This window comes from Podarcis melisellensis (genome assembly GCF_964234715.1).
Source record: "Podarcis melisellensis genome assembly, chromosome: 3".
NCBI classification, from domain to species: domain Eukaryota; kingdom Metazoa; phylum Chordata; class Lepidosauria; order Squamata; family Lacertidae; genus Podarcis; species Podarcis melisellensis.
In genome coordinates this window covers 50,323,929-50,348,394 of record NC_138530.1, presented here as the reverse complement: position 1 = coordinate 50,348,394, position 24,466 = coordinate 50,323,929, and the positions used below count along the sequence as shown (strand labels likewise).

The following is a 24,466-nucleotide window of genomic DNA, read 5'->3' as shown; positions in this document are numbered from 1 at the left end:
TGGAGGTCCGTTCTTAACCTGAAACTGTTCTTAACCTGAAGCACCACTTTAGCTAATGGGGCATCCTGCTGCCGTTGCGCCGTCGGAGCACGATTTCTGTTCTCATCCTGAAGCAAAGTTCTTAACCTGAAGCGCTATTTCTGGGTTAGCGGAGTCTGTAACCTGAAGCGTATGAAACCCGAGGTACCACTGTACAGCCATACCTTGGTTCTCGAACAGAATCCATTCCGGAAGACCATTCGACTTTTGAAAACATTCAAAAACCAAGGCTGCTGGAGCTTCCTGCACTCAATCGAAGCCGCGTCTGACATTTGGCTTCCAAAGAAGGTTTGCAAACCGGAACATTTCAGGGTTTGCGGCATTCAGGAGTCAAAATATTTGAGTCGCAAGGCATTGGGGATCCAAGGTACGACTGTATTTTTACTGATCTACTTGATTGGGGTGGGGCAGTTGCCCCCCTGCCCCCGCCCATGGGAGAAGGGAAAATTCAACACAGAGATGGATACTGTTTTGAAGCGTTAGCCTCGTCTCAAGTTCCACACACAAAAAACACAATACATGTTTGTAGAAATATGGTGCTTTTTGTTCCCCCACTGCAGGGGTCAGTGTTATTGCAAAGTTTACTTTAACACTCTTAACATGAACTTGTCTATATAAAAAAAATGCACTGAGTGAAATCTGTACAAAATGCAGTTGTATGAAGTAAGTGTTCTGGTTGTCACCGTTTACTATAAATAGTAATACTAGGCAATTTCAAAACAAAAGGAAATTTGCAAAGCTTGACACAACATACTAATGGGTTGTATCCAAAGTTAGTCATACTGAGATTAGGGCTTATGGACATGTCCAACATAGATCTATTCAGTTTGTCTACATTGAGCAGAAATTTGTTTGATACAACCCATTGTGTCATAAACAGATTCAAATTAAATTAGAACGGTTCTTTTCTGTTGGCTAATCCCTGCCTCCAGCAGGACTTTTTCTCTCACTGCCTTAATTTATTGAAGTTTTATTTATTAAAGTCTTGTTCAAAAATGGTATATACTTTATTTCTGATGTTTTCTGAAGAAAGACGAACTTTTTTTAAGGGCAATTACTGAAGTTGTAATTAAAATTATTATTCTCCTTTCAGATGAAAGCAAAGTCCAAACTGTCACTCAAAATGACTATTCCATTCATGTCAACATTAAAAATAACAATTAAAGGAGTTTCTGGTCTCTTGGTGATCACACAACTATAAAGATAGTTCAATTCAGAATTTGCCTGTTAAATATGGATAAGTGTTTCCTTTAGAAGAGGAAATTCTCTTAAGGAAGTTGTTTTAAGATAAATAAAAGTTCAGGATGAAGTCAGCAAAAGGTGTGAAGGATTTCTCTTTGATTTCCCAATCTGTGTATTTGGGCTGAGACACATACTACATTTTATGCACATATTAATAGGATGCTAATAAGCCTACAGTCTCTGTTTTAACATCGGTTTGTAGAGACAGCCTGATATATTAGCCTTCTCAAGACAGAAGGCGTCTTCCTCCCACCTTGCAGTAAAAAGCTCAGCCTCTGCTCTTCAGAGTCATATGAGGAGTCAAATGAAAGAAGCAACTCTTTATTTTTATACAGGTCTGCTTAGTAACTAAACTAGCCTCTTAAAACCGACTTGCCTTTTCAACATAGCGGTTCCAGATTATTTTAGAATATATAATGCATTTCTTCCCTGTGTGATTATGATTAATTGGACAAAAACTGTGCATAGTTGGTGTGAATAATAATTCTCATTTTTTAAGCATACAACTACGTTTGTGATGGCTGTTTAAATACTTGGTGAAAACCTGATGAACAATTCTGCTTGACCTGCTTCAATTCTTAACTCTTTCAGAAATGTGCACAGAAAGGGACAGTTTTTTCTAAAGTTAATTTTATAACCATTGATGTTGTCACAAAAATAGAAATGCATCGACTCGGCAGTAGAAAACAGAAATAGAAGAAAGTGTCTTTTTAGCACTTTTGAAATGCAATATCATTATTTTCTTTTTTTAAAGTAAAATCAAAGTCCCACAATGGATATGGAAGGTCCAAATGTGCATTGCTGAAGAAATTCATTTTGTATTTATACTTAATAGGCACTCTCAACACCAAGGAAGTCCATCTGCAGCCATTAATGGCACTATTTACATCTTATATTATACAAAGTTAAACCAGAAAAAGCAATTTCTCTCTGTGTGCTTAATTCCTTCCAAACTAGTCAATGCCACGCAATGTGTTTTCAGTTTACCAGTTTCATTTGTTTTATTTTTGAATTCTCAGGCTTCACAATGAACAACTTATTTAAAAATAAATAAAATGCTTTAAAAACCTTGAACATACCAGAAAACACCATCATTTAAAAATTGACACTTACTCTTAATGACCTGAATGTCATATTAGATATATGTTTGGGGGTTTTTTTTGAAGCTCAATCCTGTAAATTGCAGAGGAGTCTTTAGAAATGCAGCAATTTGCCTTAGAAGATGATAAAAAAATGTGCAAGCATCTCAAATGAAACAAGCATATGAATTACTATCTTGTGGGCTGCTGCCATGTCTGCAACATGATGCACAAGCTATTTGTACAGTTCTATTTGCACTGCTTGGTGCTAGCAGAAACACACACAGCTCCTCCACAAATGCCTCTCTGAGTTGTGCGTCAGAAAGTACAAGTTCTTTGCTTGTGACTATAGTGTGAAAACAACAAGTACATATTCTATGTTTGGCCGTCTGCAAGTAATCCATACGTATTCAAGTACCAGCTCATTTTGCACCATAAACCTTTTCCCCAGACATTCAAGCTGCACAGGGTGCCTACGGGGAAGGTGGCAGTGGGATCACAGCAACAAACTCCACCTCTACCCTACATGAATTTCTTTAGAGCAGGAATGCGGAACCTGGGAAACTTCAGGTGTTGCTGAACTAAAACTCCAATCCATCCTTGCCAACATAGCCAAGGGTCAGGGATAATGGGAGTTGGAGTTGAGCAACTTCTGGAGGTCCACATGATCTCCACCCGCAATTTAGTGGTCTGAACAGAGCCTATATGTGTATAACCAATCTGCTTTGGATTTGAATTTATATTAGGCATGTATGTGCTTTTGTTATTTTAAACTGATTTTTTTGTTTATAATTGTTTTTATATGTGCAATTGTTTTCACTGTTTTTGTATCTGTAACTGTTTTATCTATGTTACACTCATGGGAAGTGATTCATAGATTAAATTAATAATAAATAATAATTAAATAATTAATAACTATAATTAATGGTGCTAAAAATAATACAACTGTACTGTATGTGAATATGTGGCAAAAGGGTTAAGTTTCAATAGAAGAACTGCATGGCGGGTTCTTGTGCTTGGTCTTTATGTTCCCAGAATCCATGTCCTCCTTTGAACATTAAACACTGGGATTTCAATTTTTTTGGGCTTATCAGCACAGCATCCTCCTTCTGGCAGGTCCTGGAGGTACCATTCCAATCATGCTACCTTTACGCCACCTGGTACTCCAAAGACCACATGATTCCTGTGTACTCTGCACACCAGACCAAGGAAGCCAGTGGGTCAGCACAGATGGCAGAATAAACAAATCAGAACAGTTTACAAAACTCTGAGTTAGCATGATTCCAGCCCCCCCCCTTTTTTTTGCAAGTTCACTAAGGAACCAAACTGGAAGCACTATATAGCAAAGATGGGGAACCTGTTGCTCTCCTAGACTACAACTGCCATAATTCCTGACCACTGGTCATGCCAGTAGAATTAATGGGAGTTGGAGCTGGACTGCCTGCTGGTTTGCTGCATGGTAGCCAAACATTCAGTTTGGTTGCATATTAAAGCATTTCAAAAGCAGTTGCAGTAACTGCTGATAGCCTGCTTCCTTCTTGCCTGAGAGTGAAACAACAATATTCATTCAAATACAGGGCACCATAGAACAGACAAAGTTTGGAAAGAAGTAGTTTGTCTAATAAACAAATTCACGAGGCTAAAATGAGGGCTGCTGGCACCCCAAAGGCTTTCAAGATCAAAAAGAAGTAAAATCTTCAGCAGATTTTAGGGTCCCCGGTCAATTTCTCCCATGTGCATGGAGGGATGGGTATTTCGACTCTGCACTGTGAACAATGGTCTCCAATGAGCTACCTTTAAGGCCTGTGTGCACCAGGAGGTTTTGTGAACTTTGTGGGAAGCGTATGGTTGCCCAATTTCTGCAGTTACCTAAGACACCTTAGTGCATCAAAAAAGGAGTGTGTTGTCATTAATTATGTGCTTCTAATCAAAGTGAAAATCTTCCATTCTGCAGCAAATTTCCTGTTTGTAATAAAGGCATATTTCAGCGAAGTAGTTTGATGATGAAACATACATATTCTGCCGTTTTGTAAAGGCTGAAGCAAGAATCCTTCTGCTGATATGCTAGCTTGCAGTGTTTAGTAGAACTGCGTGCAAAAACGTTTTTGCACAGGTCCAGACAGAACGCTCATGAAAAGCTTAGACAACTCTAAAAAGCAATGTTGACTTTATTGTACAATTCTGCACAAAATCAACAAAACACATGGGGGGGGGGGGACTCTGAAAGCTTTCTCCTCTCTGTGGCCATGATTTATAAGACCTCAAAGTCAATGCAAATTCTCAATTGGGCAAATGTCAACCAGGCAACTTCTCCTTTTCCTTCTACAGAATATCATTGCCTACCTTTTTTGTTTTGTCTTTAAGAAGTTGTTGGCCTCTGAGATCAGACATCTTGATCTGAATTCGTTGCTTTCTAACTTTCTCATTCAACAATGTCCTGTAGCGTTTACTCAATAAATTTTTCAGCTTATACATGTTCTCATAGGTTTCAAGATAACGCTGAAATGAAAGAGATTTGCAGTATTATATTTTTAGATTCTCATGGAAAAAGCCAAAGAGATGTTTAATTTGCTGGAAAATCATAATAGGGAATTTGCAAGAGTAGATCCAATTGGCAGTTTTCTGCATTGCCAAACGAGGTGCTTTGAAATCCTTTATACAGAATTCCCTGGGTGATAGATGCAGCTAACCAAAGCACTTTTTGTGCAATCAATTTAGACAGCAACAAACCAGTTCCGTGCGTAATCCAGGTCATTTCCCTCTAGAAAGTGCTTCAGCTTGGAAGGTATCACATTTTGCAAGCACTCAAGCTATAACCTGCTACTGCTAAGAAAATATTATTCCCCCCTCCAAACAGGGCGCTCCTCTAGTGCAATTCTTCACTGCCACCTACTGTCATGCCTTTCTATTGCACTTTAATCGGGATGAGTAAATACGTTTTACATCAATGTGACACCTTACTCTAGTATATGGCAATAAAGCCTCTTTATGCTGCCCTTAATCCATGCATTCCCAAATACATATTTTTTCTTGTGCCGTGCAACCTTACACCCACCAAAATGTAGTTCCATGTCAAAGAGGATATTCTGTGAAACATCACAGCATTTGTACTAGAAGCCGTGTGGCTTCTTTAAAACCCCTTTCAATAGTCGCACCATTTTTCTTGTGATAAATTGCTATTGTAACTCTTGTTGCTCCATACAAGTCTAGATGACAGCATGCATGTTGCAAAAGAAACACAGGCTAAGATTTATTACTGGCATATGTACTTCTCCTTAAAACTGACATTCCTTCAATACTGCACAATGTCAGAGTCATTGTTTTTAAAGGTGTTTTGTAAACGTTTCTTTCTTCTTTTTTCTTTTGATGCATTGTCTTTTCATTGTGTCAATAAATTATAGCCTCTATATTACATTAGCAACCCTAAATTCCAACCTTAACCATTGAAACAGCACTTCTGTTGTAAGACTTTGTACTTCTTAGTGGAAATAATAAATGCTAAGTACTTATGGTGAGCCTCCAACAGATGGTGCTATTGAGTGCTTAAATGCAAAAGTCCAAATTTCATTCAATGTGTAGCTTTATTCCTTTGCCTATTTGTGAGATAAAATCATACTTTTTCTGAATGATTCTGGAAGACACCACAGTTCCTATAACAGCAGGTTTCTGTAGTTCACTAGGTGATGTTGGGCCACTCATGGTCTCTCAGCTTTACAGTTGTGCTTGAGAATAAAATGGGGAAAAGGAGAACCATTTACTCCACCCCAAGTTCCTTGGTGGAAGGATGAGTTATGAATTGAATGTATGAATGAACAAACAACCATGAAATCATTTAGCAATTCAACACAAAAAGGTATTTCTGCAGAGTATTCCAGATCTCTTCCCTGAATCAACTTCCTTTGGTCTGCATAACCCTTATTGAGGGATTAGCAAAATAGTTCTACCCAACTATTCAGAAAGCATACTTGTCTCACCTTCCAGCAGTTTTTGGACCATTGAGCATTAAGACGCAGAAATCTGGTAAGCAGAAATCTCTCACTTAATTTCTCTTTAATGCAGTGAGCAACTGAGAAGTTACAACTATGGAAGCTACAACAGTTTTACTCCAATTGACAGGCAGGCATTGATTTTAATGATTTGAAAACAATTTGGTGAGTTCTTGGGAAAACTGCATTTTTTACTTTTACATGCCCCTCTTTGATTGTTTTTCCAGGAGTGTGCGAGCTGCCAATTTTTGACCAGCTCAACACTTCTGGGAGAACATGTAAAATGACCCAACATGAACAGGGTCTGATCACATGTCTCTGTCTCATGGAATGAGCACTGAAAGGGCTGCTTCTTCAGGAGGTGTGAGAGGGAGTATGCAATTTACTCTGTCTGCTTGGTTGGGTCATTTAAACACTCACTCAGCAGGGCTTAACAGGAACTGCTTGCAGCTCAGGGGCTTGGAGAATGTCCAGAAGGATACTTTTCATTACAACTATTTAGGATTCTACACTTCTTCAGGGGTTTTGGTTGTTTTTTGTTTTGTTGTTCAAACAATAATGCCAGTTTAGCTAGGGCCACTCACCACATAATTTCTAGCCACTAGCTTGGGAGTGGATCCTGGGAGTTTTAGTCATAGCTGTCAACTTTTCCCTTTTCTTTCGAGGAATCCCATTCGGAATAAGGGAAGTTCTCTTAAAAAAAGGGACAGCTATGGTTTTAGTTCAACAAGGTATGGAAGACACCAGGTTCCCCTCTTCACCCACCCAATTTAAAGACTCAGTCAACGAATAAAAATTATATTCTAGTTTCTTGCAAAAGAAAATTGGAAGGGCAACAATGGCATAAACTGAATCAATACAAGCTCCTCCCATATGACTAGGATCTCTCAGCATGACTGAAGTGTTCTACCCACATCTGAAGAACCTGCATACTGAATGGGCTGGCTGCATATTAGTCAAATGCTCCTGTTTGACATAACAACACAGAACAGTAGAGAAGTCTCTCTCCTTCCCCATCAGCCATGACGTAGGGGTCCATGTCTAGCTAGCAAACAGAGCTTAGAAACTGGATCCATCCCACATTCAAGATACAGAAAATGGGCTACCTTTAGTAACAGCTTCTCTGGACACATTTTAAGCTGCACCTTCGCAAGCAGAGGAATCATCAAAGACATCATTTATCATGGTGGACTGTTACCTTTTCTTGCAGAGATCGCTGGATGAGCTCATCTTTATCTTCATCACTTAAAACATGTTTGTTGTTTCTTGGCTTCTTTTTACTGTCTGTTTCTATCGTTTGCAGGTTCAGACCATTCTAGACAAAAACAAAGTACACAAAAATTGAAATCAAGCAATTGCATTTAAATTTGCCTCTCACCCTAACACCATATTCACTTTCTCTTGCATGGCATCGGATGATATAAGCATGTTATGTACAATTGAAAGGTAACTCAAATTTCCTCCCACCCCATAAGACATTGCAAGCATATTTTCAAGAGCAACACAGATTTTAAAAAATAAAAACATGGCTCAAGGTCTCTCTTAAACACTGGAAATTCAGCATCACAGTCCAGCGAGGGGAAAGCATGCTCTAATAGCTCTCCTTTGTGCCAGGACTGTAACTAGAGGACTAAGTAAGTTTACTTATTGGTTTTTACAAGCCTTTTGTATTTGCTTGTTGCAGTTTAGCCTGAGGCAATATGCTTCTGCATACCAGTTGCTGGAAACCACAGGGAGAGAGAGGGCTGCTGTGCTCAGATCCTGCCTGTGGGGTTCTGGTTGGCCACTTGAGAATAGGATGCTAGACATAACATTTTGAAACCATGCAAGAAGTAGATAGCACTGGATTATGCAGGCCTGAAACTATTGACCTGGGGATGCACTTTCTGTTTGGAAAACACTGTGGTGTTGTTTTTTACAACTCCATAAAGTTGATGTACACCAAAACTCTAAAAATGGACCAGCAGAGCTGCCACAGGTCACTACTTATGTGCTGCCTTATGCTGAGGTGACCTACACGCACAAGAAAGGGTCCAAGATATTTTTTGCAAAGCTGCATTCAGTGACAAGGGTCCTACTGGAGTTTCCCATTACTCCATCTCCACACCAGGAGAAGCCACAACAATTGAATTTCTGCTGGCCATGCAGATGTTGAAGGCAAAGGAAAAGGTGGCAAACCTATTCAGTTCCACTGGTCTGTGTTTTTAAATGGTCTGAAACAGAATACCGTCAAAAGACGCAGGATTGGAAATCCAACTCCAAGAAAACCCAACCACTAATTAAGTAGTTAGATGCCATTTAAAAAGGATATAAAATGCATTTGTTAGCAAAGCACAAATTAACTGTTACAAGCTAAATTCAGTAAATAAGTGTGAGAAATGCCACTGGCTTTGAGGATAAATAAACCTGGTGTTCTCCTGGAATCTGCACATCACATAAAGGTAAAGGTAAAGGACCCCTGACAGTTAAGTCCAGTAGCGAACGACTCTGGGGTTGCAGCGCTCATCTCGCTTTACTGGCTGAGGGAGCCGGCGTTTGTCCACAGACAGTTTTTCCGGGTCATGTGGCCAGCATGACTAAGCCGCTTCTGGCGAAACCAGAGCAGCACATGGAAACACCGTTTACCTTCTCGCCGTAGCGGTACCTATTTATCTACTTGCACTTTTTGGTGTGCTTTCGAACTGCTAGGTTGGCAGGAGCTGGGACAGAGCAATGGGAGCTCACCCCGTCATGGGGATTCAAACCACCGACCTTCTGATCGGCATGCCCTAGGCTCTGTGGTTTAGACCACAGCGCCACCTGCATCCCATTGCACATCACATACATGACCCTAAATCACCCCTATGTGGTGCTGTGCAGGATTAACTGTGGTCACCTGCAATGCAGAATGGGTGAAGCTATATCTTTAATAGCCTATGTCATGTTTCAAGTGCATATCTGAGGTAGACAGAAGTTGACCAAACTTGTCTACAAATTCAGTGTTCTGAGGAATTTTTTTTTAGTTGCGTGTCAAATCTGAATCTGGTGGTGTGTGTTACCCTGGCAAAGCTGAGCTTTCTTTAAAGAGGAGCAGAAATGAACTTTCTCTAAAATATATGATCAACACTACATTTTTTAAAAAAAATGGAATAAGAGCATCATTTACACCTACTGGCTCCCAGATAAAATAAATGAAAGAGGAACATATGACTTAAGAATTTGGGGTAACACATTTAAATAAGAAAATCAATTCCTTTTTCTTTTTTAAGAAAGCACGTGTACGCAAAAATTTATTGTCAGTATCAGAAACTTGAGCATATTCATTCTCCTGAATAATGCATTGCAAATAAGTCAGAAAACAATATGAGTGAACACAATGAGAAATAAGAAATGAAGTTCAAAAGACATAAGTAAAACAAAATTACTTGTAAAGAGTAACTTGTATATAAGACACCTTTCCAAACTTAAAAAGTTCTTAAAATGATTTCCCCTCTCTGTTTATAGAAGGAACCTTTGTCTCTGGATGAGAACCAACATACTGCTTAATAAGCACATTGCTCAGATTGGCAAGAACTCTCCTCACATTGTGTGTCATTCTTTGCTACCAAGGACACGCTGCAAACATGCATAATCCTGGCCATTCCCAGAAAGGTCTACTTGTGTAAAGCCTCAGAATTTACAAAAGGGGCCAGAGGGATGGAGCAGCCCTGCAGAGGCAACAAAATCGAAAGGGTGGTGGAGGAAATTTTTAAGTAGCCAGGAAGTTCAACCTTCCCACAATGATAGGAAACTGAGTTGTAGTTATGAAAGGTCTGCAGTTCAGTACAGTAGTACCTCAGGTTAAGTACTTAATTCGTTCCGGAGGTCCATTCTTAACCTGAAACTGTTCTTAACCTGAAGCACCACTTTAGCTAATGGGGCCTCCTGCTGCCGCCACACCGCCAGAGCACGATTTCTGTTCTCATCCTGAAGCAAAGTTCTTAACCTGAAGCACTATTTCTGGGTTAGCGGAGTCTGTAACCTGAAGCGTATGTAACCCGAGGTACCACTATACATTGGACTGAGAGGAGAAAAATGAAGGGAACACATTGATAAGCCAAACCCAGGCATGTTCTGCAGTCAAGGAGCCTGACAAGCTGTAGCTGCTGCAACTCAAAAAGTATTTTTCATGCTCCCAGATAAAATAGAATCATATGCTTCATCATCTCACCCCATCACACTATACACAGCATCTCTGTATCATATCTTTAGGCCAATACAGAATTCAGTAGTTGTGGTTTATTCAATGGTGTCACGCCAATAGCACTGTAGAACTTGAGACTCTTAATCTCAGGATTGTGGGTTCCATCCCCGTGTTGGGCAAAAGATTCCTACATTGCAGGGGGTTGGACTAGATGACGCTTCTGGTCCCTCCCAACTCTACAATTCTATGACTTCTATGGATGGGCAGCATTAAGTGCTGACAGACTCTGACACAAAAGTCAAGGTACCAGCTGTGGCCTTTCAGCCATGTCACAAATCGACGGCTTAATTCCAAAAGCTGCTTTTTTCGTGTAGAGGAAAAGGTAAACGTTTAAGCGGTACATGTGTTTCTTCCACAGCAGGGCAAATAAAAGTGGGGTTGAGGGATTTGATTTAGGAAAACAGTGCAGTGGAAAGGGCTCTACTCCACAGTGTCCAGCTGCTTTTAACTGCTTTTAATATAGGAGAACTAGTTATGGATCTAGTTATGTGATTGGGCCCCAAGAGACACCATAGACAGATTAGAGGAATGACTGATTCGTTCTAGGGATTGTACGTGCGACTCTTTAACTTCCAGCTCTTTTCAAGGCAAAACCGGGACACTGTGCCTTAAAGGAGAAAAATATCATCCCTTACCAGCACATTTCACAACTATTTGAATATCTCTGTTCCAGTGAATGGGGTGCATTTCTGAGCAGGCACCTAAGATAACATCACCCTACTGGGATCAGAGATGTGTGCCATATGATTATATCCTTATTCCAGCATTCTTCCACTTTTCAGAAAAAGCACCCACTTGAACTTGAAGCTGTAACAAGGGGCTTATTTGTAATTTATATGTCTGATTTCCCCCCCTGCCCCAAGCTCAGACTTGGTGAGCCTCCAGTCTGTTGGCCAAATTAAGCTCCAAAGACCATTTCAAAGGGGTTGCCTCTAACCGACCATTAGCTCTCAGCTAAAGGGAGCCAGGCACACCTGGAGTCAGTCTTCAAAGGAGGTTGCTCTATAGTAATTTCCTTTGAAGTTCTGAAAGGTGTCAATCATCTGATGACATTATGATGCCAGATGATTGACATGCAGGTGGTCCTGCCCACCTGCCAAAGTTGTCCATAGTGAGTGGGGAAGATAAACACCTACCAGTCTACTGGGCTACTCCAGCTATCAATGATCATGTAAGGATGCACTTTTTAAACCCTGGGTGTACTGGATTTACAAGTCACCACTGCTTCTGCAATACTCAGGAGGGGTGCCTCAACTAAATTTAACTTCAGTGTTAATAAATAGGGCCTGTTTGCATCCTTCCTCCACACTTTGCCATGAATGGCTATATTTATCGCCTCGTTACTATGGCAATATTATGTATGATGTATGCCACTTTCATCCTTTTTGCACTTGTAACAGATCCTTTTTGCCTCTTGCTTTGAAGGTGTTTCTGGCTCTAAAAGTGATGTTTTAGAGTAGAAAAGGACTTAAAAAAAAAAGTTTTTACATACAGATCTGTGCCTTTGACAACACCCCAGACACTGAAATAGCATTGTGTACCTTCATGGTAATAAAGGTAATTCATTAATACAGGGTCATTAGGAGAGTTATCAGTGCTGCTATAAATTAATTCTCCCCCCTGCTCCAAAATCCATGTTAGGGCAATACCTTTATCAGACCAACCAAAAATATCACAAAATAGGGTGCATGCTTTCGTGGTCTCCAGAACTCTTAATCAGACTAGATCAAGGTGGCCAAACTTTTTTTGGCCTCATGGCCACGTTCGCTATGACCAAAGCTCCCCAAATTATACATAAATTAGTCCTCTTTGATACAGAGTCATGCAAAGAAGAAGAAGAAGAAGAAGAAGAAGAAGAAGAAGAAGAAGAAGAGGAGGAGTTTGGATTTGATATCCCGCTTTATCACTACTGGAAGGAAAGGGAATATGCCTCAATGGTCAACAAGCCCAAAGGCAACCGTAAGCTATCCTAGACCTAGATCTTGATGGAGGATATGAGAGGATTCCCTTTTTGTGTAACTGGGATTCTCCTCAGCCTGGCCTGTCTTATCTGTTTTAAATTTGAATCTATTTACAGCAAGCCACCAATCAGAGAAATCATTTCAGTAGTGCTTTTGTTTTTCCTTGTTTGCCTTGTAACTTCTGTACATAGTGAATTTGGGCTGAAAAACAATTAAAATTTGTAATGGAGAAGAGGAACATCAGTTGAGCATGTGACAAACACATCCTAGTTATATCATGGGACTTTCTTAAAAAGAGGAGACGAAAGACACAAACCTATTCCAGAGTTCACATAAAATGACTACACTGAAAGCATTCAAGGCCAATGGCACCTTTTAAAAGATTACCTGATTCCTAGAATTAACTGGGAGGTACCTATCCAGAAGTGGAGGAAGTGTACTCTTCTTGTAAAGGTGTAAGCAGGTTGCCATATCGCATTACTGTGAGGGAAGTACTGCAAAAGAAAAGAAGGTAAACAAATTTATACATTGCAGAGAACACAATATTGCCACATCTAATTAGGTTGGACTAGCCGAACACTTAAATCAACATTAGGCATTTGTATAAAGGCTTTTGTTCCAAACCAACATATTGTTCACCTGAGCGACAGGTTAGTTACCTGAGCAACCCAGTCCTCAAAGTGTTTGTGCACCAGATTAAACAAACAGGGTGCTGCCTCCACCATCGCTGCCGGTAAAACCGCCCAAGGACTGTAATTCTGGAATCCGCTGTTTAATAATTACGCAGCAGTTCACTGATTCGTCATCCCCCTTTGTACAGTTATGGTTTTCTTAAAGTAAATATTGAATGCTCCTTAGAGCTATGCTTCACATTGAAGAATTTTGACAAAAGGCAGTTCTAGTTCAAATACATTTAGTCAATGAATTACCCTCCAGCTTATTGAGGTAAGCCCATTCTGTCTGTAGCTGTGTACATTCTATACTTTTAAAGCACCCCAAAAAAATATTCCTGGGAACTGTAGTTTGTTAAGAACACTGGGAATTATAGTTTCATGAAGGGTTAACTTAACTACCATTTTCAGGATCCTTGGGGAAGTGCTTTAAATGTATGGTGTGGACAATCTGTGCCACAATCATTGTGCTGGGTTTTAATGTAGGCTTCAAATTGCTGCTCATCTATGAAGTAGCTCGTGAAATGATGTTCCATATGTTGCTACTGGAGGCATGAACACTAGGAGATGATATGAGCCGCAGCCCCTTCATGTGCCTATCTAGCAAAACATGAATTGTTGGTTTGACTGCAGTAATGTCCCACAGCTGTGTTTCAGAATTGGCTAGAGATATCTTGTTGGCATCCATCTGGCTAGAGAGTCAATGGAATGCGCCTCCAGGGGTGAAATCAAACTGCTGTGTTAGCAGTACCAAAGTGACCTCCCCATGGTGCAAGCCTGGGCAGTATGTATGGAGGTCCTGGGCTGCCCAGACAACAAGACGTGGTCTAAAGGAAAGCAGAGCAATACGGTTGGCACCAGCATGGCTGCAGGAGTTGTGGGGGGGAGGCTTGAAATATGCCATCCAACAGAATATATATGAACATTTGGTTTTCTTCTTTTAAATCAGTGTGTGGAACCTCATGCCCCCTACCCAAACGCCCACTTTCAGCCCAGGAAATCCCCTCATTGGCCTCGCTTCACACTCTCTTTGACTGTATTTGGCTGGCTGGAATGTATGCTTGTGACTCTTGCTTACATAGATGGAAGACAGAAAGAGGCATGGGAAGGAGCTGGCCTGCAGCACAAAGGCAGCATGTACATTCATTTACAGTACAGTGGTACCTCGGGTTAAGTACTTAATTCGTTCCGGAGGTCCGTTCTTAACCTGAAACTGTTCTTAACCTGAAACACCACTTTAGCTAATGAGGCCTCCTGCTGCCGCCGCACCGCCAGAGCACGATTTCTGTTCTCATCCTGAAGCAAAGTTCTTAACCTGAAGCACTATTTCTGGGTTAGCAGAGTCTGTAACCTGAAGCACATGTAACCCAAGGTACCACTGTACACCCACCACTGGCATCTGGCCTCCAGAAGGTTATGTGGCCCTTGGGCTGAAAAATGTACTCCAACTGTTTTAAATGGTACCTGCAAACCTGGGTGCACCTACACATGCAGAAAACTTCCCTTCTTTTAACGTAAGATGAAGTCTTGTACATGTCTACTCAAAAGTAGCTTGGGACGCAGGTGGCGCTGTGGTTTAAACCACTGTGCCACTTGGACTTGCCGTTGTTTGGTCCCATCTCCTGCCAACCTAGCAGTTCGAAAGCACGCCAAAAAGTGCAAGTAGATAAATAGGTACCGCTCCAGTGGGAAGGTAAATAGCGTTTCCGTCCGCTGCTCTGGTTCGCCATGCTGGCCACATGACCCGGAAGCTGTATGCCGGCTCCCTCAGCCAATAAAGCGAGATGAGTGCTGTAACACCAGAGTCATTCGCAACTGGACTTAACTGTCAGGGGTACCTTTACCTTTACTCAAAAGTAAGCCCACTGGGGAATTACTCCCAGGTAAGTATGTACAGGATTACAACCCAGGGCTGCAATCTAGTATCCATTCATTAGGCAGTGAGTCCCACTAAACTGACTGGGACTTGCATGTATCCAATTTTGCTAAACACTTTTTAGTAAACATTCTTAAGTTTTAGGAAAAAATTTTTAGAATGTAACAGATTTTAGAAATGTGTTATATAAATATAACGGATAAAGGCTACCACAGAATAAACAAAGACCCTGTAAATCAGGCATTCACCAATGTGTAACACTGCAGGGTGACAGAATGGCAATCGGATCCTCAGGCATCAATCCTTGGTTTGAGAACAGGGATATTTTAATCACCTAAGGTGTCCCTGATTTTCTTCTATGAAATATTGGAAGGTTTGTAGTTCAGAATTCTTGCAACAGGAAATACTATTTTCCCCCAACATCCCGAGAGGGTAGGTTAGGCATACAAGATTATGCCTTTTCTATTTCGCCTCGGCTCCTCACCATTTCAGACACAAGTCTCTCCAGGGCTACTAGGATAGTGAGAACTGAACCTGGAATCTTTTACAGGCAAAGCACATGCTCTAGCCTGGAGCTACAGCCCTTCCCCTCCCACAGCACGGAGAAGGACAATCATTCCCTCTGTAAGAGAAAAGAAGATTTCACATCGGCTCAGTGAATTTGAGTGCCTTCTCCAGGCTGGCTGTTCAGGCAGCCTTGTATTGAAGGCGGCATGGGGTGGGCAGGAGCTAGATCATCTGGATCTAATGGTAACTCTCTGGGTGATGTGCAGCAGATCAGCAAGAATGTCTGGCTCCCGATTGTTTAACAAGAACAGCAACAAAGCGACTCTCCTCCCACTCTATACCGCTGCAATGAATAATCATTTGGGGGTAACTAAGAGGAGGTTTCTGTGCGGAAGAACTGTGATCAGCTCTGCTTCAAATTCCTGGGCTCAACTTTTTTTAATGTAAAGTGTGTATTTTGGGCACCAGGCTCTCATTGGTGAATCTTTGGAGTTGTAGTAAACCCACCAAGTAGACCCCCCCAAGCCTGAGCTCTGCCTAACCCCTGAAATAAAGGACTGTGGTCTGTAGTTCTCAGACCTTCAATTGGCCAGATCCCTTCAGCCCCCCAATATAATATTTGATTGGGCTGCACCCCTGCCCCAGATTGATGGACAGTGCGATTCAAATAGGGGGCGGGGGTGTACCCTGTCATGTGATCGATTATGCAGGGCGGGGCTTACTTGCCCCCCCCCCCAATATTTTATTCAAGTTAGTACCCCGACCAGATTACAGTACTGGTTCCAAAACTTTTTCGGGCCACGCTATGCAGAACAGCGGCTTGCACGACTAAGGCAGGCAACCACCCAGTGAAATTCAAAGCACAATCGCACATTTATTCAAAATCCAGTTTTTAAACTATTGAGTTTAACTAAGTCAACGAAAGTGATTAACTGGACCCAGTGGGACCAGCTTTCCAAAGGCAGCGCCCTCTGCCTTTTAGCGCCCCCCCCCCCCATAATCCCACTGCTCCTCCCAGGGCTTGTACCGCTCCCCACGGCGGGCAGGAAGGGGGCAAGGGGCTTCATTTCTCGGGAGGGGGAGCCCTCCAACTGCCCGAGTCCCAGACCAGAGAGACTCTCGCTCCGCGCGCAGAGGCCTCTGGCAGGAGACCCTCTCGCCCCGCGCCAACTTACCGCGCGAGGCGACAAGCGCGGGACGCGGCTTCCAGGCTCTCCCCGGAGCCCCGCGACGCAGAGGCGCGCCGGTCTTCGCTTTCGGCACCGCCCTCGCCGGCGAGAAGCGCGCCCTCAGCGCCTCAGAGGAGGACGCCGACCCAGCCTCTTTCCCGCGCTCACTTCTCCCAAAGTAGTGCTTCGCCGTGAAATGGGGCCCATGAAACAAGCCCTGGTAAAGAAAAGGTACCTAGCGAGATATCCCGCCATGAATATTGATGTGGCCACTGGAATGCGTTAAGCTCGGGGCGGCCAATGTGAGGGGGCTCCCCGAGGTTGCTGGACTACAAGTCCCATCATCCCTGACCACGGACCGTGCTGGCTGGGACTGATGGGAGTTATAGTTCAACAAATGGGGAGCTGCAGGTTCTCTTGGCCGGTCCGAGACAGAAAGATGAAGAAGTACGAGGTCAAACTTTTTCATTGGTGAACAAAGGCTCTTCTCCTTTCGCAGCCCGGCACGGTGGAAGTGGCTAAGGTAACTTACCTATGTATCAGTTACAGATAGGTAGCCGTGTTGGTCTGCCATAGTCAAAACAAAAAAAATTTCCTTCCAGTAGCACCTTAAAGACCAACTAAGTTAGTTCTTGGTATGAGCTTTCGTGTTTAGGCCAGCTGCAACCAGGCGCTTTGAAAAGTAGAGTGGTGATGGGTGAGCTTTTTAGGCAGTTCAAACACAGCTAGTTCTGCACTGTGTACAAAGAGCAAATCTGGCAACAAGTACAGGAAAGCATGTCTGCAAAAAAGGCATTTTGCTGCAAGATGGTTGCCCTTGTTATGGACGTGCTTCCATGGCGCTCCAAAGGGAACAAATCACAGCATCCCATTGTGTCTGATGGAATGCAACAAATATTCCAGCTGAAGTAAATAAAAAGCAAAAGCTATATTGTAGGAGCATTTCTCCAAAAACGGCCACTTCCTTCTGATGCTGATATCCATTGGTAGGGATCTACCTACTTAATATTATTTTAGAACTTTTTGATCCTGGTTCTTAAAAGCTAACTGCACAATATTTTCATGAGATTTGAATAACTTTTTGTTGACAAATAAAAGCCTTGTCCCCCTAAACACATTAGGAAGGTATAGTTCAATTCACTTCCGCATGTCAAACAACTTTATTTGGAATTAATCTCACTGATGTTAATTAATGCAACTTGCTTGCAAGTAAGACTACTTAGATTCCCTGGGTGCTGCTAGACTCTGAATCCTAACAGTCCCAGCCAGCATGGTCAATGGTCAGGGATGACGGGAGTTGTAGTCCAGCTGCATCTGAAAAATTATAGGTTCTCCAATCCTAATTTAAACACTAGCCTGAGCGCATAGATGACCCAATAATTTCATGCAGGCAAGCAAGTGGGTTGGCAGAGAAGGGATTTAGCTCTCTAGTCTCCCACTGCGCAACCAAGCAGGTTGCTGAAGCAGAGGAACCCTCTTCTCTGTGCCCAGCACATAAATGACTTCTCCATCCATTTTCTGTCAGCCCCCAGGAGGCTAATAAACAACAACACACACACAAGCTTAACAAAGTTAGCTCCTGTCATATAGAAGGGAGAAATGATTTTGGTGGCCACAAGGACTGATCCCTCTTATTTTGTTTATCTTCATACTTCATTCTGTATTAATTATCCTAAAAGTGACTTCACAATAACATGGAGATATATACTACTCTGTTACCATATTCTAACCCCCTTTTCTATGATTATGTGAAGAGTGAACAAGATTTGTCAAATAATGTTAAATCAGCTGTGGTACACCATCTGATGAATACTCCAGAACAAGGATGTGGAATGTGGGGGCTTCACATATTGTTGGACTACAATTCCCATCATCCCTGGCCATTGGGGCTGGGCTGGGTCGGCCCCTGGTGGTTGGAATCCACAACTTCTGGAGTGCCACAGGTTCCCCATACCTGCTTTAGAACATGAGAATCAAGCCCTATTGATTATTGCCCTCAAAGGTCATTAGATCTATTGATTTCTGGGTTTCCATTATCTGAATATTACAAGACTCCTCAATCCTATCTATAATCCTATCTATCTATAATTGAGAAGATCCATGGGGTGGGGGCAGGCAAATTCTGGCCTCGCTCAGGGCGCTGTATTACCAAACATTACCAAAGTCCACCACTGATCCTATGATTGCTTACTTAGACTTAAACTCCAATAAGTATGTGCAAGATTTCTGCCCGTGGAAAAAAAGTATTTACATAAGATATAATTTTAACACACAAAGCCTGAAAATACAATTTTTAATGGCTCAAATATATAAAAACCACAAACTGATATATAAATATTTTTAACAGTACATACATGGATCAACAATATTTAATACAAACACTCATCACTTGTTGACACTCTGACTATTGAAAGACATGGTGTGAGGTTATATAAAAATGCAAATCACCATTGGATGCTAGTCATCCAGAGAAAAGCCAGCCCAGATGTGCAAATGTACGCAGCAGGGGTGTTGATGGGTACTTGAAAGGACTCAGGACATAGGCCCATGACACAAATACTGTACATGCTAATTTGCACATAAAAGTTGACAGGCAGCTGCTGTCGGAAAGCCCACTTTTTAAAAAGAAGTTTAAAAAGAAGGAAAGGGGCAGGAGATTCAGGGTTCATTTGTGCTTCCATTTAGGCCATGATTTCTAGGCACAGGTCTGGGAAGTCTTTCTTTTGTCCTGCCACTTTCCCTGGAAAACCCTCTGTTTACTACCGAATTGAAGCAAGCGTCAATTGGGGTTTCTGCGGATTGGCATTTCTTCCAATGCAGCAGTAAACTGTGAGAAAGTGGGGCAGGACAAAAAACAACAACCCTGGACCTAGAAGTCACAGAACAAAAGAAATAACGAAAGAAGCCCCAGTCAGTATGGCCAATTGCCAGGGATGATGGGAGTTGGAGTCCAATGACATCTAGAAGGCCACAGGTCACCTACTATACATCATAGCACACTATGCAAGAACGAAATGAGGTAGAAGGAAAAAAGCAGTATTAGGATTTCTCAGAATCACAGCTCTGATGTCTCTTCCCTCTCCTTAAGACTTCAGAGCTCATTACAGGGCAGATGTGGGGGAACTTTGGCCCTCCAGATGTTGGTAAACTACAACTCCCATCACCCTTGGCCATCGATCATGCTTGCTGGAAGTTGTAGTTCAGCAACATATGGAGGGCTGAATGCTCCATATATATGGGGCTGGGAAATGTGAACAGTTCTGTTTACTCTGGCTGGCTGTTGATAATTCCATACTGAAGCAGTTACCTTTGATGAGACTTGGAGCATTACTCTAGGGTTGCCATATTTCAAAAAGTGAAAATTTGATAACTTTGTTTTTTTCTTAAAAAGAAGTTTTGGAGCTAGTTTTAAGGAAATTCACAAAAATCTAGGCTTCTGACATTGGTTGCCATACGTCCAGATTTTCCTGGACATTTCAGCGATTTCCGCCTGGACACTGCTTCTGACTGCAGTATTCCGACTATGTCTGGGAAATTCCAGACGTATGGCAACCCTACTTAACTTTCTAAAGGCTTTAATCATGTTGTGTTCAACAGGCTCACAATTAAGCTAATATTTAATGCTTGGAGTCTAAAAATCTTTTGGAACATGCAATTCACTGTTTTGTTCTATCTTAATGTGCAACATGGTTAAAATATTTCTTTATTGCAGCCACATTATTGTGTTCCACACCATTCCATCCCAAACTGCCAATCAGGGAGACACTGCCAAATAATTCTTTTTCTCTCTCTCTCCAAGCTATAGATGTGATTCATAAGACAGTGGTTCCATGTGCCACCTGAGTCACATGGCAGCTACTGCCTCCTTAGGCCCATACTACCCTGGTAACATCTGTTAGAAAGAACATTATGGGCTGGACAAGGCTGGCAGGGGAAGCAGAGAAAATCCCCATCAGTTGCTGTTTCCGTTCTAAGTGCTGAGAGCAGCGTGGGATTCTGCCACATTCAAGCAGCTCCCATGCTGTTCAGATAATGTATGAAATGACCACTGGTCTAAAGCATTTCACTTGTGGCTGGCATCAATGTTCTGGAGAAATTCATTGCCTGTTGCATTTAAAAACCTTCCAATGAATGTGTTCTTTGTATTTTAAAATAAGCATAAAGCCAGCACATAAAACTAAAGCCACAAAGATGCATTTTGTTAGACGCTGAATCATGTCAGGAGAAAAAAAACATGTTCAGGCCTCCTCCACTCTCAGAATGCTGGTTGCTGCCTTCATTTGGGTAATCTTTATGCACCAACTCCAGCTGAGGGACTCTGGATAGAATTCAACAAAGAGCAGACCTATTGAAATGAACGGACCTAACTCAAGTAGAATCCTAGAATCGGTGTTCATTAATTTCAGTGGGTCTGCTTTGAGTAAAACTTACCCTGAATTTCAACAAAGCCCTACTCACAGTAGATCCACTGACATTAAGGGAAAGATTCAACTAACAAGTCCGATGTAGGGACTTCTGCTTGCACAAGGGGGCTCTCCTCCCCACGAGCCCCTTGCAAGGGGAGATAGGGAGAACCCCCCGAAAAGTACATGGTGGGAGAAGGGAGAAATGTTTGCCCTGATGGAACAACTGCCTTAGCAGATATGAATTCCTCCCTACTAAACCTAATCCTATTAACTTCAATGGGTGTATGTACTCTGCCTGGGACTAGTGTTGACTACTATCTTGTTTATAACTCTGTGCTATTGTTTTGCTCCATATGAAAGTTTGTTAACGATTAGCAAGAAAAGAGGGTTTGTTTATCCTTTAGGGTCAAAATAGGTGTTTGTTTCTATCAGTTCTCTTAAAAGACAGGTACACAACACAAATACGGAAGTGCTAAATATGCAGCTCTCACTTAGAGTTCCTCAGAAAACTCAATTTTGCTGCAGAGCCTTTGTTTTTTATCTTGCCTCCCTGGCTCCTTTATGCACAATGATCTCAAAGACCTAGCTATCATTCCAGTGTGAGATTACCAATCTGCTGGATTTATTTTATAGAACAGCAATTCTTTTAAAAATTTCACTCAAAGCAAAGCAATTTGCAGCCCTATCCATTTCAACTGAGAGAGCTTTATATGCTTAAATCTCACCCATTGAAATAATAGCACTTAAAAATACAGGATTGTTCAACAGTATAGCCTTTATTTCCTGTCCCACCCCATAACTGTGGAGGAGCAGAATAAACAGGCAAAATATGCTTTCTCACCAATTTTAACTGTTTATTCAAATAAATAGAAATATTACAAATTTACAAAATCACTGTGCTATTCATTTACAATGTACTTTAAAGAAGTTTGTTAGTACTGAAGTTTGTGCCAAGTTTTTGTACTGTACACAGCCTCTTTCTTTGGAGTCACCTGCACTTAGTCATGTAAAACAAAAGCTCTTCCCTAAACTTTGCAGTCTCAGGAACAGGGAAGAAAAAATGGAGAAACTAACAAGATTCCTTACCTTCTCCTGGACCTTAGGCTGCGAATTACCGTATTTCTTTGCTCTATAAGACTCACTTTTTCCCTCCTAAAAAGTAAGGGGAAATGTGTGTGCGTCTTATGGGCGAATGCAGGCTGTGCAGCTATCCCAGAAGCCAGAACAGCGAGAGGAATTGCTGCTTTCACTGTGTAGCGATCCCTCTTGCTGTTCTGGCTTCTGAGATTCAGAAAATATTTTTTCTTGTTTTCCTCCTCCAAAAACTAGGTGTGTCTTATAGAGCGAAAAATACGGTATGCTTTTATAAAGTGTGACAAAAAATATTCAGCTGTCTCTGTGCACTCAGTTCTTTTCACAAGCTACAAAAATAAAAACACATTGCTATGTTACCATAATAAGTTAAACACACTCATGAAAAAGTTCAACATTTACATTTGGCCACTGTAAAATCTATACACAGAGAGGCTGAACTTCGTTCCCCATCACTTTAAAGCTATTGTCTCTATTATTCCAGCCAAAAATGACACAAAGGATTGCTTTTCCATAAGATTATCAGAAAAACTGTCTTTTTCGATTAAGATTTTGAGCAACAACAGCCCCAAACAAATGTGGAACAGATTCCCAGCGCAGGGTGCCCAAGAGGGAGGCACCTCTCATGCTCAAAAGGGTGTAGGGGGCGATTAAGCACATTTCCTTCCACGCACTATGTGCACAAAGATGAATTGTTCGTCTGAGCTGCAGTAATCCATTGAAAAAGGGTCGAGATGAAAGCAATTCTTATAACAGACAGAGGCGTGGTTGAGCTTGGAAGATCAGCCTAACGCAACGTGTTATGTTATTTTTCAGAAAACACACACACAGGCCGGTGGAAGAGCTTTCTGCCGACAGAGGAGGAAATCCGTTCACAGTCAACAACAGGTGATGTGGGAAGGCGACCTTTGGCGACGAAGAACCAACTACGACACCACCCTAGGAAGAGAACGGCGGGCTCGGGTCTGCCTGCTTCCTGGCCGAGGGCCCGGGAGAGGGAGCCCCTGGCCGTCCGCTCACAGGGTGCCCAAGTGCGGCAGCGTGTCCAGCTTGTCGGCGCGGTCGCGGGCGGCGGCGCTCTCGACGCCGCGGAGCCACTCGGTGCACTTGCGCACCAGCCCTTCGTCGGCCGCGCACGCTCCGGGGACGCCGGCCGCCCCTTCGCCGTCGGCCTCCTCCTCGTACTCCACGTCGTCGTAGCGGTGGCGCTCGTTGAGCAGCGACACCTGCAGCAGCGCGCGCAAGTCCCCGCCGCCGCCGGCCGAGCACCCAGCCAGCGGGCGCTTCGCGGCGTCCGGGGAGGCGGAGCGGGGCGTCCTCCCGCGTGGCCGCCGCTGCTGCTGCTTCTCCAGGCTCCGGCGCTGGAGCACCCGGATCGCCTCGGGAGGCAGGCTGAGCGAGAAGCGCAGCGCGGCCTCCCCGCGCCCCGCTTGCGCCGCCGCGCAAAGGCTCTCGCAGGAGCGCGCGCCCGGCGGCCCCACCACCGAGCGGCCTCGCGACGCCGGAGACGGAGGCGCCCCCGCGGCCGGGGCGGCTGTGGCGGGCGGGTTCCTGGCGGGCGGCGGCGGGGCGCCTCTGTTGCGCGGCGGCTGCCTCGGGAGAGAAGCGCTGGGCCAAGAGCTCGAGAAGGCGCCGCGCTCCGCGGGGACCCCGCCGCCGCGACCTTTCCGAGGGGGCTTGGCTGGCGCGAGGGGGGGCGCCGGCGCCTTTTTGGGAGCGCCCGGGCTCGGCTGCTGCGCATTCCGGAGCTGGAGTCGGGGGGCGGCAGCAGGTGGTGGCGCGATAGGAGGCAGGGACATGGCGCGGCCGCCGGCGGGAGCCCCTTCCCTCCTCCTCCTCTTGTGTGTTGTAGTTCAGCTCGACATCTTCGCCTCAGAGGAGGAGGCGGCGGCGGCGGCCAGCCTCTCGCCCTCAGCCGGGGCTTCCAGGCAGCTTCCGCGAACGAGCCCGGCCGCGCGGCGAACGTCGCTCTCTGGCACTGCGGATGAATGAGACACGCGGCGGTCGCGGCTGGTTGGAGGCGAGAGGAGGAGCCGAGAGGGCCGGGCGGGGGGAGAAGAGGCGAGGGCTTCGGCGGAGGCCGGCCAGCGAGCCGGGCGCCGTGGCTGCGGGCGGGCGGGCAGCCGCCCCCTATCAGGCGGAAAGAGAAAGTCCCGCGAGCGCCGACGGGGGGGGGGGGCGGCATCAGGCAGCCGAGACCCGTCTTGCGCCTCCAA

At 43.6% G+C, this 24,466-nt stretch overlaps 2 protein-coding genes across 6 annotated transcripts in view; both read right to left on the bottom strand.

Moving 5' to 3' along the window:
• The window catches only part of LOC309367507 (uncharacterized protein), a 48,135-nt gene extending 30,980 nt beyond the window's left edge, over positions 1-17,155 (bottom strand). The window contains exons 1-4 of one of the 5 annotated variants that reach the window (XM_081906898.1): positions 16,759-17,151; positions 12,917-13,023; positions 7,545-7,661; positions 4,704-4,859 (exon numbers count right to left, since the gene is read on the bottom strand). In XM_081906898.1, the coding sequence (XP_081763024.1) occupies positions 4,704-4,859; positions 7,545-7,661; positions 12,917-13,000 (357 nt within the window). In that variant the 5' untranslated portion in view covers positions 13,001-13,023; positions 16,759-17,151. Of the gene's footprint in view, positions 1-4,703; positions 4,860-7,544; positions 7,662-12,916; positions 13,024-13,188; positions 13,210-16,758 lie in introns of those variants that run through there. The other 4 variants (XM_081906901.1, XM_081906900.1, XM_081906899.1 and 1 more) reach the window with 4 other exon arrangements.
• A 5,365-nt stretch (positions 17,156-22,520) lies between these two features.
• On the bottom strand, positions 22,521-24,466 carry PRR18 (proline rich 18). Its single transcript, XM_081904986.1, has one exon. The coding sequence runs from the start codon at positions 24,047-24,049 to the stop codon at positions 23,267-23,269; it is 783 nt and encodes a 260-aa protein (XP_081761112.1). The 5' UTR covers positions 24,050-24,466; the 3' UTR covers positions 22,521-23,266.

Coding starts and splice junctions, on each gene's coding strand:
- PRR18 (XM_081904986.1), bottom strand. CDS start 24,049: ATGTCCCTGCCTCCTATCGCGCCACCACCTGCTGCCGCCCCCCGACTC.